This window comes from Procambarus clarkii, chromosome 41 (genome assembly GCF_040958095.1).
Source record: "Procambarus clarkii isolate CNS0578487 chromosome 41, FALCON_Pclarkii_2.0, whole genome shotgun sequence".
NCBI classification, from domain to species: domain Eukaryota; kingdom Metazoa; phylum Arthropoda; class Malacostraca; order Decapoda; family Cambaridae; genus Procambarus; species Procambarus clarkii.
Genome location: NC_091190.1, coordinates 18,111,909 through 18,129,408, shown reverse-complemented (window position 1 = coordinate 18,129,408; position 17,500 = coordinate 18,111,909). Strand labels below are relative to the sequence as shown.

Here is a 17,500-nt window from a genome sequence, read left to right as displayed (position 1 = left end):
GAGCCCCCGAGCCCCACACTACTCCAGGGACCAGGCGAGAGCCCCCGAGCCCCCCACTACTCCAGAGACCAGGCGAGAGCCCCCGAGCCCCCCACTACTCCAGAGACCAGGCGAGAGCCCCCGAGCCCCCCACACTACTCCAGGGACCAGGAGAGAGGGGCTCCGAGCCCCCCACACTACACCAGGGACCAGGAGAGGGCCCCCGAGCCCCCCACACTACTCCAGAGACCAGGCGAGAGCCCCCGAGCCCCCCACACTACACCAGGGACCAGGCGAGAGCCCCCGAGCCCCCCACACTACTCCAGAGACCAGGCGAGAGCCCCCGAGCCCCCCACACTACTCCAGGGACCAGGAGAGAGGGGCTCCGAGCCCCACACTACACCAGGGACCAGGAGAGGGGCTCCGAGCCCCACACTACACCAGGGACCAGGAGAGGGGCTCCGAGCCCCCCACACTACACCAGGGACCAGGAGAGGGGCTCCGAGCCCCACACTACACCAGGGACCAGGAGAGGGGCTCCGAGCCCCCCACACTACACCAGGGACCAGGAGAGGGGCTCCGAGCCCCACACTACACCAGGGACCAGGAGAGGGGCTCCGAGCCCCCCACACTACACCAGGGACCAGGAGAGGGGCTCCGAGCCCCACACTACACCAGGGACCAGGAGAGAGCCCCCGAGCCCCCCACACTACACCAGGGACCAGGAGAGGGGCTCCGAGCCCCCCACACTACACCAGGGACCAGGAGAGGGGCTCCGAGCCCCACACTACACCAGGGACCAGGAGCTAGAGACCTGAGCCACAACTTTAACAAGGGAATATCAAGTTCATTTACACAACTAACAACTATAACAACAACGTTTAACAACCAGAATGGAACCCCACAACATCCAGAACTAGGAAAGCTGTGACGTAAAAATGGGCCAAGAGAGAAATCTGAGGAGACATGATCACAACATACCAGATACACAAGAGACAACAACAACAAGAGACAGACAGACTACCTGGCGCAGACAGGCGTATAATAAGACGACTGTAATTTAAAAAAAATGGAAACTCAGATGACAGAGGGATATAAGAACCTATACTATAACTACATAACGAAACTAGAACTAGACGCAGGTTCGAATCCTCGTCACTGCCCTTGTGGATTTGTTCCTTAGAACACTTGAGTGTTAGAGGCTTATGGGATATGGAACCAGATATGACAGCACAATATAAGGACAGGATTCTAGTTACCCCAGACGAACGATGGTTAAGAGGCGAGGTCCAACAGCTGGAGCTTAACCTTAGCACGCAAAACTGGGTTGTGTGCTCGCGCACGCGAATACTTGCACGCGTATAAGCACGCGCGTGCGCGTTTCCGTCCCATGTTTCGTGTGTAAATGGACCATAACGTCCTGTTCCTGTTCCTTCTTCCTTCCCACCCGCTTGTCCTTAACCTCTGACCCTTCCTTCCCTTCTCTGGTCCCCTCTCTTCCATCTACTTTCTTTACCCACCCATCCCATCTCTCTCTCTCTCTCCTATCTCACTCTTCCCTCCCGATGGGGTGAGTATGCGGTGTTAGTGTGGTGTTAGTGTGGTGTCAGGGTGTGGGGGTGTGGAGGGTGGGGGTGTGGGGGGTGTGGAGGGTGGGGGTGTGGGGGTGTGGAGGGTGGGGGTGTGTGGGGTGTGGAGGGTGGGGGTGTGTGTGTGTGGAGGGTGGGGGTGTGTGGGGTGTGGAGGGTGGGGGTGTGTGGGGTGTGGAGGGTGGGGGTTTGTGTGTGTGGAGGGTGGGGGTGTGTGTGTGTGGAGGGTGGGGGTGTGTGGGGGTGTGTAGGTGTGGGAGAGGGGTGAGAGAGAGAGAGAGAGAGAGAGAGAGAGAGAGAGAGAGAGAGAGAGAGAGAGAGAGAGAGAAAGAGAGAGAGAGAGAGAGAGAGAGAGAGAGAGAGAGAGAGAGAGAGAGAGAGAGAGAGAGAGAGAGAGAGAGAGAGAGAGAGGAGAGGGAGAGAGAGGGGGGCTCGGAATGGAGTTAGAGAAGGGCGCCATTCACCTAACACTGAACGTTATAACTGAGATCAGTCTACATCAACCCCTTCATTCCACTGCAACAACCCCTTCATTCCACTGCATCAACCCCTTCATTCCACTGCACCAACCCCTTCATTCCACTGCACCAAACCCCTTCATTCCACTGCACCAACCCCTGCATTCCACTGCACCAACCCCTTCATTCCACTGCACCAACCCCTTCATTCCACTGCACCAACCCCTTCATTCCACTGCACCAAACCCCTTCATTCCACTGCACCAACCCCCTTCATTCCACTGCACCAACCCCTTCATTCCACTGCACCAACCCCTTCATTCCACTGCACCAAACCCCTTCATTCCACTGCACCAACCCCTTCATTCCACTGCATCAACCCCTTCATTCCATTGCACCAACCCCTTCATTCCACTGCACCAAACCCCTTCATTCCACTACTGTCATTCCTCTCCCCTGTCCCCCTTCCTCTCAAGGGGTCCCCCCCTCCCTCTCAAGGGGTCCCCCCATCATCGCTTGAGCCCCCCCCCTTCCCCTTCACCCCTTAAGGGCCCAACCACACGCTCACGTTGTCAACTAATGGCTCATCATCATCATCAGAAACATTTTGGTGAAGTTTAAATGGTGTGCGTCGGTAATTGGGGCCCCAATGGTGTGGCCCCCATTACCACCCATGCTCTGGGTTCAAGAAGTTCCAAGTAGCACGGGCTATGGTGAGCCCGTAACTTACCTGGCACAGGAGCAGGGGTAAGCAGCACGGGCTATGGTGAGCCCGTAACTTACCAGGCACAGGAGCGGGGGCAAGTAGCACGGGCTATGGTGAGCCCGTAGTGGACTTACCTTGCACAGGAGCGGTGTGTGTGTGTGGGCCAGCTGAAGCCTGTACTCACCTATTTGTACTCACCTATTTGTGCTTGCGGGGGTTGAGCTTTGGCTCTTTGGTCCCGCCTCTCAACTGTCAATCAACTGGTGTACAGATTCCTGAGCCTACTGGGCTCTATCATATCTACATTTAAAACTATGTATGGAGTCAGCCTCCACCACATCACTGCCTAATGCATTCCATCCGTTAACTACTCTGACACTGAAAAAGTTCCTTCTAACGTCTCTGTGGCTCATGTGGGTACTCAGTTTCCACCTGTGTCCCCTTGTTCGCGTCCCACCAGTGTTGAATAGTTTATCCTTGTTTACCCGGTCGATTCCTCTGAGGATTTTGTAGGTTGTGATCATGTCTCCCCTTACTCTTCTGTCTTCCAGTGTCGTAAGGTGCATTTCCCGCAGCCTTTCCTCGTAACTCATGCCTCTTAGTTCCGGGACTAGTCTAGTGGCATACCTTTGGACTTTTTCCAGCTTCGTCTTGTGCTTGACAAGGTACGGGCTCCATGCTGGGGCCGCATACTCCAGGATTGGTCTTACATATGTGGTGTACCTGTGTGTGTGTGTGTGTGTGTGTGTGTGTGTGTGTGTGTGTGTGTGTGTGTGTGTGTGTGTGTGTGTGTGTGTGTGTGTGTGTATACACAGGGCAGGGGCCCCAGGTCCCACCGCCTCCAGGGCCCGGTTCCCACCTCATACCCCGCCGCCTCCGGGCCCCGGTATTACACCTCCACTGCCAAAAATGTGGAAACTGTCAATTGGAACAAAAAAACACAAAAAAAGAGGCAGCGTTCGTGACAACTTTCCAAGCGAGTTGACTTCATTAGCGAAGCGTACATTACTTCTTCCGCTCGTCTCGACCAATCACAGCGCTCCTCGCCTCTGACGTCACGCTCCGCCCGCCTCCTTGGAGGCGGGAAAAATCCAGATGCCATGTTGTCATCTGCAACATTTATCAACATTAAGATACACTCCCCGAAGCTAACTATGCCAGAAGACGAGCCATATCACACCTCAATCCACACAAAATCAAGTCACTATAGCATTTTAATAAACACTACAAAACCCAGTAATCCAAAGAGATAAATGGGACAAACCAGAGACTATCCGGCAACTGTGGCGCAAGCCGTAATGATCTTCAGAAGAATAACGTCATTAAAGGTGTTATTTGCCTCAAATGAAATGTGTACTGTAGCAGTGAGAGGGGGAGTGGGCGGAGAGTGTGTGTGGTGACTGTGGCGGACTGTGCAGTACGCCTCTGGAGTGCCCACAGTCATGGCGGTGAAGCTCTCAGTGCCTCTTAATGTGATTAGATCCTAAACTGTGTAACAAGCCTCCCCCCCCCATTGTGGTTCCTGGAGTGTTGGTAGACTGTGTACCGTGCTAGTTAACAGTGTCACTACTACAACCTCGACCCCCCCTTCCTCAACGGAACTGTGAAACACCGTCCTGAATTCTTGTGGTAAGTTGATGTTGTAACGTGTTCTGTCGCTATAACCTCTTGGAGCCAACAGGTTATAGCGACTGTTGAATTGGTTAATCAAGTGTTTAAACAAGAGTCGATTGCCTTCGACATTGTATTCCAAGCTGGTATGGTTCTTTATCTAGGCTCACACATTGTATTCCAAGCTGGTATGGTTCTTTATCTAGGCTCACACATTGTATTCCAAGCTGGTATGGTTCTTTATCTAGGCTCACACATTGTATTCCAAGCTGGTATGGTTCCTTATCTTGGCTTAGGCATTGTATTCCAAGCTTGTATGGTTCCTTATCTTGGCTCATTGTATTCCAAGCTTGTATAGTTCCTTAGCTTAGACATTGTATTCCAAGCTGGTATGGTTCCTTATCTTGGCTTAGGCATTGTATTTCAAGATGATATGGTTCCTTACCTTGGCTTAGACATTGTATTCCAAGCTTGTATGGTTCCTTATCTTGGCTCATTGTATTCCAAGCTTGTATAGTTCCTTAGCTTAGACATTGTATTCCAAGCTGGTATGGTTCCTTATCTTGGCTTAGACATTATATTCCAAGCTTGAATAGCTCCTTATCTTGGCTCACACATTATATTCCAAGCCTGTGTTGTTCCTTATCTTGCCTTCGAAATTGTATTCCAAGCTTGTATAGCTTCTTATCTTGCCTAAGATATATCACATTACAAGCCTGTGTAGTTCCTTATCTTGCCTTTGCATCATATTTCAAGCTAGCACAGAGCCTTGAGAAGCCCAAGACACCTGCAAGAAAGCTTGAAGCTTTTCTGCATCTTGACTATGTCCTCGGGAAGCTAAGAACTCCTCTTAAGTATAAGAACTGCCGTCGGAACTGTTATAGTGGGCTGTACATGCAAAATATTAATTAAAAAATACAAGACATGTAAAATATAGGTTCATATTGCATCAGTGTTTTTAAGACAAGGGGCTCGAACGCGTGTGACATATAGTGGTGGAGACTCATAAACCAACCTTCCCTCTGACTACAGACTCATAAACCCACCTTCCCTCTGACTACAGACTCATAAACCCACCTTCCCTCTGACTACAGACTCATAAACCAACCTTCCCTCTGACTACAGACTCATAAACCCACCTTCCCACTGACTACAGACTCATAAACCCACCTTCCCTCTGACTACAGACTCATAAACCCACCTTCCCTCTGACTACAGACTCATAAACCCACCTTCCCTCTGACTACAGACTCATAAACCCACCTTCCCTCTGACTACAGACTCATAAACCCACCTTCCCACTGACTACAGACCCATAAACCCACCTCCCCACTGACTACAGACCCATAAACCCACCTTCCCTCTGACTACAGACCCATAAACCCACCTTCCCTCTGACTACAGACTCATAAACCCACCTTCCCTCTGACTACAGACTCATAAACCAACCTTCCCGCTGACAACAGACCCATAAACCCACCTTCCCGCTGACTACAGACTCATAAACCCACCTTCCCGCTGACAACAGACCCATAAACCCACCTTCCCGCTGACTACAGACCCATAAACCCACCTTCCCGCTGACTACAGACCCATAAACCCACCTTCCCGCTGACTACAGACCCATAAACCCACCTTCCCGCTGACTACAGACCCATAAACCCACCTTCCCTCTGAATACAGGCTCACAAACCGTCTGTATTCCCCTCCCCCCCCCCTGTATCACAATGTATTACTCACCATATGGCGCACACATACTAGTTAAGACGGGTCGTGGAAGCTTTAAGATTAGCTGACAGTCGTCTGTTCTCTTCTTTCATGTTATTTGGTGTTCGTCTTAGAATTAAGGGTCTTCCTGACATCACAATCCCTTGCGCTAGATCACTATAAAGTTCCTCTTCATCCAGGTGATCCGCTTATGACGGTAATTAATCAGACAACCTATAGCTATAGGTATATGACGGTAAAGTGGTATAATATGACGGTAAAGTCATTATTTGACTTCATTCTACGTCTATAAAAAGGTGAACTAAAGACTTGATTTTGATTGTTGCCGCTTGAGGCGGCTAGTTTATTGTGCACCCCATACTCATCCTGTGAGCGGTAGCGCAAAAAGCATTACAGAGGGTACAAAAGGTCTTTATCAGACCGTCAAATATCACAAATTTCAAATGTCCTGACTGTTGCATACCGGATACTTTACTTGTTTAAGAAAGCGGATGATCAATTAATATCAGGAACACTGTCTACATTAGGGGTTCTTAACCAGAGAATTGACAGAGTGGACAAAGACAAACTCTTTAGCACGGGTGGAACACGCTCAAGGGGACACAGGTGGAAACTGAGTACCCAAAATGAGCCACAGAGATATGTGAAATAATTTTTTCAGTTATTGTGTCAGGGGTACTTAAATGGAATGCATTAGGCAGTGATGTGGTGGAGGCTGACTCCATACACAGTTTTAAATGTTGCTATGACAGAGATCAGTAGCCTCAGGAATCTGTACACCAGTTGATTGACAGTTCAAAGGCGGGACCAAAGAGCCGAAGTTCAACCCACGCAAGCACAACTAGTTGAGTAGAGGTATAGATACATCGAGACGATATCTATACCCTGAGGGAACACAGAACTCTATCTCTCAACGATTAAAAAAAATATTGCATTAAAACTATAAACAAATATGATAAAAAAATTGTTTAGCTATTCTGTTTCTAAATTCCTTTCAAGTGAATGCTATATAAATCCCTTTCGAGTGAATGGTTTATAAATCCCTTTCAAGTGAATGGTTTATAAATCCATTTCAAGTGAATGGTTTATAAATCCCTTTCAAGTGAATGGTTTATAAATCCCTTTCAAGTGAATGGTTTATAAATCCCTTTCAAGTGAATGATTTCTAAACCCTTTCAAGTGAACTAAATATTTTAAAACAATCCTCATTTTTTTAATAAACACGTTACAAGAATTTAAAAAAAAATCATGAACAAATATCCCCCAAATCAAGTGTTTCAGCCATGGGGCAAGAGAGTCAATGAGGAATTTACCGTCTCACACGTGTTAGGTTATTAGGAAGCAGACCCTGTGCTTTGGGCAGGTGCATTACACCTGTTATTCAAATAACCCCCAGGGACCAGATTCACGAAGCAGTTACGCAGGCACTTTCGAACGTGTACATCTTTCCTCAATCTTTGACGGCTTTGGTTACATTTATTAAATAGTTTACAAGCATGAAAAGTTCCCAATCAACTGTTGTTATTGTTATAAACAGCCTCCTGGTGCTTCGGAGTTCATTTACTGCTTAATAATTGTAAACAAAGCCGCCAAAGATTGAGAAAAGATGTACAGGTTCGTAAGTGCTTGCGTAAGTGCTTCGTGAATCTGGCCCCTGTACATCTTTTCTCAATCTTTGGCGGCTTTGTTTACAATTATTAAACAGTTAATGAGCTCCAGAGCACCAGGAGGCTGTTTATACTAATAACAACGGTTAATTGGGATGTTTTCATGCTTGTAAACTGTTTAATAAATGCAACCAAAGCCGTCAAAGATTGAGGAAAGACGTACACGTTCGTAAATACTTGCGTAACTGCTTCGTGAATCAGGAACCCCTGGCTTTTGCGCTTTCAGCTTATGTCTCGAGTTAGGGAGAAAAAATCAGAGTGGGCAACAGTTTTGACGATAGTTAAATGATAGTTAGATAGTTTCATGACCCGTCATGAAACTTTTAATTACTGAAGTTCCTCAGTTGTGGTGACGCGGGCTGTGGACATAAGACTGAAGGTAACTGCATAAGGGCTATATTTGCCCCTACGAGGCAGCTCCTATTTACATCCACCCAATTTAATTATTCATATATATGTCTAACCTACGCTTGAAACAATCAAGGGATCCTACTTCCATTATGTTACGCGGTAATTGGTTCCAGAAATCAACAACCCTGTTACCGAACTGGTATTTCCCCAGGTCTTTCCTAAATCTAAACTTATCCAATTTATACCCATTGTTTCGTATTCTATTGTGTGTGTGTGTACTCACCTAGTTGTACTTACCTAGTTGTGTTTGCGGGGGTTGAGCTCTGGCTCTTTGGTCCCGCCTCTCAACCGTCAATCAACAGGTGTACAGATTCATGAGCCTATTGGGCTCTAAATAGGCTCTATCATATCTATCTGTGTGTGTGCATGTGTGTGTGTGTGTGCGTGTGTGTGTGTGTGTGTGTGTGTGTGTGTGTGTGTGTGTGTGTGTGTGTGTGCATGTGTGTGTGTGTGTGTGTGTGTGTGTGTGTGTGTGTGTGTGTGTGTGTGTGTGTGTGTGTGTGTGTGTGTGTGTGTGTGTGTGTGTGCATGTGTGTGTGTGTGTGTGTGTGTGTGTGTGTGTGTGTGTGTGTGTGTGTGTGTGTGTGTGTGTGTGTGCATGTGTGTGTGTGTGTGTGTGTCTGTGTGTGTGTGTGTGTGCATGTGTGCATGTGTGCATGTGTGTGTGTGTGTGTGTGTGTGTGTGTGTGTGTGTGTGTGTCGTCCTGTCCCCCAAGACAAAGTCGCCTTCACAAGAAAAAACCAAGAGCCTATAAACGCCTTAACTAAAGCTAGAGCTACAAGTGCGCAGCCTACTCTGCTACTGAACATGCACGACCATGAGCAAATCCGGGATATCGGAATGCCAATTAGTTTTTTTTTCCGTTCTAAAATTAAAGAGAAAACTCATTTACCGCAAAATGTACAATGACCTGAAAACTAAGTTATTTTTTTTTATTTTAGTATAATAATAATATAATAAAAATATAATAATAATAATAATACTAATTTTTATTTGCAAGAAGTTACAATGGGTTGGTGAGATTACATAGCCTTGGTACTTTTACATTTATGAAAAGCCACTAACATGCAGAGCGTTTTGTTGTAATCCACAAGTTAGTAGGAATTATTAGCTAGAGGATCATTACTACAACACTTAACGAATGATGATTGGAAGTACATGTAAGTAGACAGACTATGGATCACATATCTAAGAAAGGTCAATGGATTAAGACCGAAGCTGTTTAGCCAAATTAATAATTCCTGGAAAGAGGAATTATTCTTCGTCAGGCTTCTAGGAACAAGGTTACCGCTCTAGGGATAAGGTTAATCGGATTATACCTTCCTCGAGAGGCGTGGTGAAATGATTGAGGCCATGGTTGGCTGGAGTGAGTCTGGTTGTGGAAGTTGAACTAGCAAGTCCTCCGAGGTCTCCGTTTGTGGCAGCAGCGAAGTGTAGCAGACAGCTATGCGAGAGCCTGTTGTGATCTTAGTGACCAAGTTAAGTCTGCAGTATGTGAGTATTGAATGTAAGACTAACCGGGTGTGGAGCGTTGTAGTAATCATTCCGTATTAGGGACTCAGGCGGAAGTTACGAGTGTGTGTGGTGATCGCAGAGGTCAAGTGGTCTATGGGTATTGGAAGTGTATTGACCTAATAGAGTATGTTAATATGTTATTATTTGTCAGAGTTTATTCTTTGTAATTAAATGACAAAACACGACGGCCTTTAAATACCTTCCATGTGTTCATTCATTGTGTTCCAGTACAAACCTAGTGGTACGCCTCAAGGGTCTGGTGTGTGTAGGAGTATAGGTGGTAGTAACGGTTGCTGAGGCAAGGTGTTATGTGTTGTGTAATCGCTGTGTTCGGAATGAACCGGGGTTTAGCGTCACGACATATTTGGTGGCAGCGCAAACAGGTTTTGGAACACTTTGCGAGATGAAGGAAGTGTGGTTCTGGTTTAGTTGGTGAGGGAATGTTCGGGAAATGGTAGACGTCGGGTTGTGGTGAGTGAAAGGGGGGAGGAAGATGTGTCGTGCAATGTGAGGGAGTTGATACGGAGTCAGGAAGGTCACCCCCTGTGGGGGAAGGTAAGGAAGTTTTTGAGGGGTCAGCGTGCACAGTTGAGGAAGTCACTTCCAGCACCAGTGGATGAGTTTGTGGTTGAAGATGAGGTGTTGTATCATCTTGGTAGGGTTTCGGGTATACGGTCTGAACCAGTATACCAGGCAGTCTTGACACCGGAGTTCCAGAGGACTGCAATGTATCTGTGTCATAACATCCCAGCAGCAGGCCATGGAGGGGACTCCAAGACGTTGCAGAGGGCACGTCAAAGGTTCTATTGGCCATCCATGGGTAAAGATATCAAGGTCTATGTAGCCTCTTGTGACAGTTGTCTGAGGTACAAGGCACATAGGTTGGGGGCGGAACCTTTGCGTCGGTGGCCGGAGGTGAGTACTCCCTTCGAGAGAGTACACATAGATCTCATTGGGCCGCTACCACAAGCTCTTTCAGGGGCGAGGTACATATTTGTAGCAGTGGATGCACTCACACGGTTCACTGTGGTGAGTGCACTCCGTTCTAAGTCGGCAGAGGATGTGACCCAGGCCATGGTGGAAAGTGTGTTAACCAGGTTTGGGGCTCCTCAACAAGTTGTGTCAGACCAAGGGTCAGAGTTTATCAATCAAGTATTTCAAAGCATCGCGAGTGTGTATCAATTCAAACATACTCCAGTGCTGGCATATCGACCATCGGCGAATGGTTTGGTTGAAAGACACAATGCTGAAGTAATCAGTATTCTGCGGCATTTGGCTGCTGATGATGTGCTTGCATGGGATCAGAGTTTGTCGATGGTGGAGTCGGCGCTCAACACGGCGTTCAATAGGTCGGTGGGAGAAACCCCGCATTTTTTATTGCATGGGTTCGATCCCCGACTTCCGTTCACGACGTTCACAAGCAAGCAACCGCCATGCTATGCGTTAGACTTCAAAAGTGTTGTCTGTAGGCGAGCAACCAAGGCATTTGACTTGGTGAAACTACATTTAAGAAAGTCGACAGAGGTAGCAGAGGCATATTATAATGCGCGGAACAAGGTCCAAGCAAAGGTGATCAATGAAGGTGATAGGGTATTCGTGAAGCAGATGCACGCTCAGGCAGAAGGTAAGTTGGCACCCAAGTTTGTGGGGCCATGTCGGGTAATTAGCAAAAAGAATGCAGAAGTGAAGGTTAAGGTGCTAAACACAGGGCATGTGTTCTCCTGTCACCCAGACCGCGTCTATACACTGACCGGTCAGGCAAGTGAGGAGCCATACCCTACGGGGAGTGTGCCAGGGGAGAGCACACCAGCGGCTGAGAACATAGGTAGGGGTACGAGGAGTTGGCAATCAAGGGTAGATAACACAGAGCAGCCTTCGCAGGACCGAGGACAAGGTCCACAGGCGACGGTGACACATCGCTATCCGACCCGCTCTCGTGGGGTCATGAACACAGAAGGAGCATAGTATGTACTGTAGAGTAGTGCATGGCCATGGTAGTTTTTGTAGAGTGTGGGGTAGTGTGTAGAGTGTGGTGTGTAGTGGTGCATGGGCATGGTAGTTTTGTAGAGTGTGGGGTAGTGTGTAGAGTGCGGTGTTGAGTGGTGCATGGGCATGGTAGTTTTTGTAGAGTGTGGGGTAGTGTGTAGAGTGTTGTGTAGAGTAGCATGTGTAGTGGGTGGTGTAGTATTGTGGCGTTTGGACGCCTGGTATGGAGTGTGGTGTTATAATGAGGTCATCAGTGGTTGGGTTGACCAGAGGTGATGGTGTGTCGGAGTGGGTAAGTCTTATGGATAAGATTATAATGTAGAATTTCGCCTATAACGTCACGTTGGCTTCACTTCCTCCCCCTTTTTTTTGTGAGGGCAACAATATATACTTGAGAGGTAGATGGATTCATGTACCAGGCCTGACGCAATGCAAAGTGAAAGCGTTGATATTTTTTTGATGGTGTTAAATGCCATGTACTCAGCCTAGTCCAGACGGGGAGGTGACTGAGGCACAGCAGGGTGCTGAAGAGGAGCAGGTAGCAGCAGCAGCAGGAGGTTAGCAGAGACAATCAACATGGTGTTGACCAGACCACACACTTGAAGGTGAAGGGTCGATGACGTTTCGGTCCGTCCTGGACCATTCTCAAGTCGATTCTCAAGTCAATACACCAATCAACATGGTGTATTGTTCATAGGGAAGAGTGATGCTATTTTTGTAGAACCATTACCTGATATCATGTTATTCGTTATTGTTTGTAACAAATGTTTGTCTGTTAGACAAGCGTGTTTGACCTTGTCCTGGTGAGGATTTTTAAGAGGAAAGAGAAATAATTGCAGGCGGGACGACAGTCTACAGTAAACTAAAAGGTGAACTATAAGGAGGTCAGCCCAAGACTAGGAGAGAGAGGGTAAGTCATGGTGGCTCAGTCTGGGTGTGGACTCATAACAACGGGACAGTTCTGAGCCGTATACCCAATAGTATGACGTTGAGCCCCTTCTCCATATGGAGAAGGGGCTCAATATGGAGAATGAGCTCCTTCTCCATATGGAGAAGGGCCTCATTACCGGGTGACTCTCAAGTGTGAGCGCCGCTGGTGTTAGTAGTTCAGGTGGTGAAGGAAGGATATTATATTATCGTTTGATTTTTATTTTATCTGCGGCTTCCTGACGAGGTGAAAGCCCAGGGTAAAATTGGGTGACACCTGAGAGAGAGTGTGTTCAGGGGGCCCCCTGATGCCAGGCTGTTGGATACCGCTGTTCTCAGTTAATCAGGTAATCTCTGGAGTTTTTTTTGTTGGGTTCTCTTTTGAACACCGTGAGAGGTCGGCTAGTTATGCACAATATGTTCAGAGAAAAAGTATTGAAAAGTCTTGAACCATTGTTGTTGAAAGTAATTTTCCATGGCATACCTTATGGCACCTCTAATTTTAAAATGGGCTATTTTGCACTTCCTGCCATGCCTCCTAGTCTTGTTGGAATATATTCCCGTGTGCAGGATTCGAACTAATTCCCTTTTTCCAAGTGTAAAAGAATTTCCAAGAGTAAATATTTTCCAAGTGTAAATATTTTCCAAGTGTAAATTATTATGTATCTGTTCCTTGCTTTCTTAAGAATACAGTTTGAGTGATTTCAAGCGGTCCCAATAATTTATACTTATAATAAGATGCATGTATTTCATCATATATGTTTCTTAGTTTCTATTTTAAGGAGTATCTGGCCCTGTGCATTATCCTCAGCTTTAATATGTATCTTTGAAGATATTGTATTATTCCATTTTTTTCGCATTTCAAATCGAATCGCGGGTTAACAGTTCAGCATGACATCTGTTTGCTTGGGTTGCTTTCTTAAAAAGCATCTTCTCTTTCCAGCTCCAACAACTTATACAGTTCTTATCGGAAGAAAATGTATATATGCTGGTTAGCATTGTAAATGTGTGGCCACGTCTGTGGTAGAAAATAATAACAATAAAAAAACATAGTTATTGTTACTAGTTACAGACTGTAACTCTAGCAATAGAGTTACCATACCCGGGACACACCAACTAGGGTACGCAGACGAGTAGTCACAATAACGTGGCTCAAATATGTTGACCTTTACGGGCTACTCATGCCCGTGCCACCTTTTGGGTGGCTTAATCTTCATCAATCATGTTGACCAGACCACACACTAGAAAGTGAAGGGACGACGACGTTTCGCTCCGTCCTGGACCATTCTCAAGTCGATTGTGTGTGTGTGTGTTGATGGGGGGGGAGGGGGGTGTTATCCAGGGGTACACTGCCGGACGGACAAAAATAGAGTTCCAATTGAGGGACCGAACACCCCCCTCCCCCCCTCTGGTAAATGAAGTAATGGCGCTGACTGGCGGCAAACTCGCCGTCCTTGACAACAATACCGAGATTGTAACATTATTACCGCAGATTGTGTGTGCTAAATAATTTAGCTAAACGCTTTATTTTTTGCAACACCCAAAGGTGTGTGTGTGTGTGTGTGTGTGTGTGTGTGTGTACTCACCTAATTGTACTCACCTAATTGTGCTTGCGGGGGTTGAGCTCTGGCTCTTTGGTCCCGCCTCTCAACCGTCAATCAACTGGTGTACAGATTCCTGAGCCTATTGGGCTCTATCATATCTACATTTGAAACTGTGAATGGAGTCAGCCTCCACCACATCACTTCCTAATGCATTCCATTTGCTAACTACTCTGACACTGAAAAAGTTCTTTCTAACGTCTCTGTGGCTCATTTGGGTACTCAGCTTCCACCTGTGTCCCCTTGTTCGCGTCCCACCAGTGTTGAAAAGTTCGTCCTTGTTTACCCGGTCGATTCCCCTGAGGATTTTGTAGGTTGTGATCATGTCCCCCCTTACTCTTCTGTCTTCCAGTGTCGTGAGGTGCATTTCCCGCAGCCTTTCCTCATAACTCATGCCTCTTAGTTCTGGGACTAGTCTAGTAGCATACCTTTGGACTTTTTCCAGCTTCGTCTTGTGCTTGACAAGGTACGGGCTCCATGCTGGGGCCGCATACTCCAGGATTGGTCTTACATATGTGGTGTACAAGATTCTGAATGATTCCTTACACAGGTTCCTGAACGCCGTTCTGATGTTAGCCAGCCTCGCATATGCCGCAGACGTTATTCTCTTTATGTGGGCTTCAGGAGACAGGCTTCAGGAGACAGGAGACAGGATGTGTGTGTGTGTGTGTGTGTGTGTGTGTGTGTGTGTGTGTGTGTGTGTGTGTGTGTGTGTGTGTGTGTGTGTGTGTGTGTGTGTGTGTGTGTGTGTACTCACCTAGTTGTGCTTGCGGGGGTTGAGGTTTGGCTGTTTGGTCCCGCCTCTCAATTGTCAATCAACTGATGTACAGATTCCTGAGCCTACTGGGCTCTGTCATATCTATATTTGAAGCTGTGTATGGAGTCAGCCTCCAACACATCTCTGCCTAGTGCATTCCATTTGTTAACTACTCTGACACTGAAAAGGCTCTTTCTAATGTCTCTGTGGCTCATTTGGGTACTAAGTTTCCACCTGTGTGTGTGTGTGTGTGTGTGTGTGTGTGTGTGTGTGTGTGTGTGTGTGTGTGTAGGGGGGTTAGAATCAATTATTAAAAAAAAAGATAAATCTTTTTAATGTATCAATATCACTTGTTACTTATTGCTTCAGTGGTTGGGCCTAAAACAGAAACCTTACACAATCAGCGAGACGTCTCTATGTCCCAATCTGCTCCCTACAACCGCCCCATCCCTATGATTACGGGCTATTCATGCCCGTGCCACCTCTTGGGGTGGCTTAATCTTCATCAATCAATCATCCCTATGACACAAACCTCCCTTGGAATGATGGAGCATTAGCCTGCGACCTTTCCTCGAGGAGAGTGTGTCCAGATTTCGTCTAGACAACAGTTGATACTTTTATGTAATTCATCTTTTCATCCTGATGTTCTGATGTTCTCCAGACTCAGATGTTCCAGATGTTCTCCGAACATCACTCCGCCTAGTCTCTCTCTTTCTCCTTCTCTCTCTCTCTCTCAGCTCCCTTCTTTGTCATTCTTCTTTATAAGCATTCTACCTTAATTTATCCAAATCTCTCTCCCTGACCTTCGTTCTCTATTCCTCTACTACACCTTTGCATTTGTTTATTTTTTTGTGATTAATTAGTCATTCAAAATGTATAATTTTATAACAGTGGATAAAATCCACACACATTAACCACACAAAACAAATTACATACAAAAAAATTATTTTTAAAAGCCTGGTCCAGTTTTTAAGAGGCGGAGAGCGTGCCCAAGACGTTCCAGTCATCTCTGGAACCCAACACTGAGACGCTGGAACACGAAGCTTTATGACGAAAGAGAAATCCACCCCAACGATATCACGTGTCTGTGATGACAATTAGAGCAGCTCTCCGAGCGTTGAGGCGTCATCTCTCCGAGCGTTGAGGCGTCATATCTCCGAGCGTTGAGGCATCTGGATGCTGCTGCATTACGACCAAATCATGACGCTACCAGAGCAGCCTGTTCTCGCTGGCGTACCCCAACGTCAAGAAATTGTGGTACTAAAATGCACCCTCCCCCCCCCCCCCCTTGACCTAACCAACCAGAGGACCCCCACACAACAGAAAACGGGACGCTACGTCAACTTCGGGAGACGCTACGTCTTGTACGTCAGTTTTTGGGCCTTGGGTGCGTCTAAAAGGCGAACGACGTGCTATAACGAGCGCAGGTTGACCGGAGAAAGTTTATGTTGATATTTAGTTCCTGGTATAGGATGTAAATGGAGTTTTCCCGGTGATGATTCTAAGCAGTCTCTCCAGTGTTAGATTTGCGTTAGTAAGTAATTATCAGAAGATAATTTGCGTTACTTGTAGGTCTCTTGGGAGACCTCTCGCGATATATATATATATATATATATATATATATATATATATATATATATATATATATATATATATAATCTTTGGACAACACCCACCAGTGGGACTCGAACCCAGAAAGCACAACTACCTTCCAGTAGCTGCCATAACTAGTATGCTTTAACCCACTACACCATCAGACCCTACAAAAGAAGTAGAGAGTTCGAGATATATATACATCCCAAACATCTCCACTTCCCGAGGGCACCAGATGAGTGTGGGGTCAGTCTGCATTTTTCGTCAAGCCACTGTCAATGTGAGAGAACTCGTGTCCAGCTTATAAGCCTATACTTGCATAAACCACAAGTGAAGATTAATAATCTTTGGACAACAAAGATGTTGTCCAAAGATGTTGTCTTTGTTGTCCAAAGATTATTAATCTTCACTTGTCGTTTATGCAAGTATAGGCTTTATATATATATATATATATATATATATATATATATATATATATATATATATATATATATATATATATATATATATATATATATATATATACACACCTCTGGTTTTTCCATGTTCAAGACAATTTAATAATTCACTTTCCCCGTCTAGCGGGTTATACCAGTATTGGACTGAGAGTTGTGAAGTGAGTTTGGTGGTTGAAATATGTACCTGTAACAAGTCACGTTTGTAATATGTAAAGCAATATGTAACTAGTCATTCCACCGTGTGTGGCCTCATTCCACTGTGGTTAATGGCATGTCGTTTTCATTTTCAGTTTTGTGGAGGGCGTCATGTTGGCCGTCATGTCTGGGGTCAAGAGGGAGCGTCCGCCCACGCCCACGTCCCCGCCTCATCACCCGCCCACCACCCACACGCCCACAACCACGCCGCCTACTCCACCCTCACCCCACCCACCAACCGAGCCATTAAACTTTTCTCGGCCGAAGCCGCCCGCCTCACCCGATCCCGTAATGCCGCCCACCAGCCTCCACGCCCGC

General features: G+C 46.6%; 1 protein-coding gene across 1 annotated transcript in view; it reads left to right on the top strand.

Annotated features, from left to right (window-relative positions):
• The first annotated feature begins 4,116 nt into the window (after positions 1 to 4,116).
• Positions 4,117 to 17,500, top strand: part of LOC123761264 (uncharacterized) — a 40,241-nt gene continuing 26,857 nt past the window's right edge. Inside the window, exons 1-2 of the mRNA XM_045747203.2 lie at positions 4,117 to 4,361; positions 17,278 to 17,500. The exon at positions 17,278 to 17,500 is cut by the window's right edge and continues 395 nt beyond it. Of these exons, the coding sequence (XP_045603159.2) occupies positions 17,294 to 17,500 (207 nt within the window). The 5' untranslated portion in view covers positions 4,117 to 4,361; positions 17,278 to 17,293. The remainder of the gene's footprint in view (positions 4,362 to 17,277) is intronic.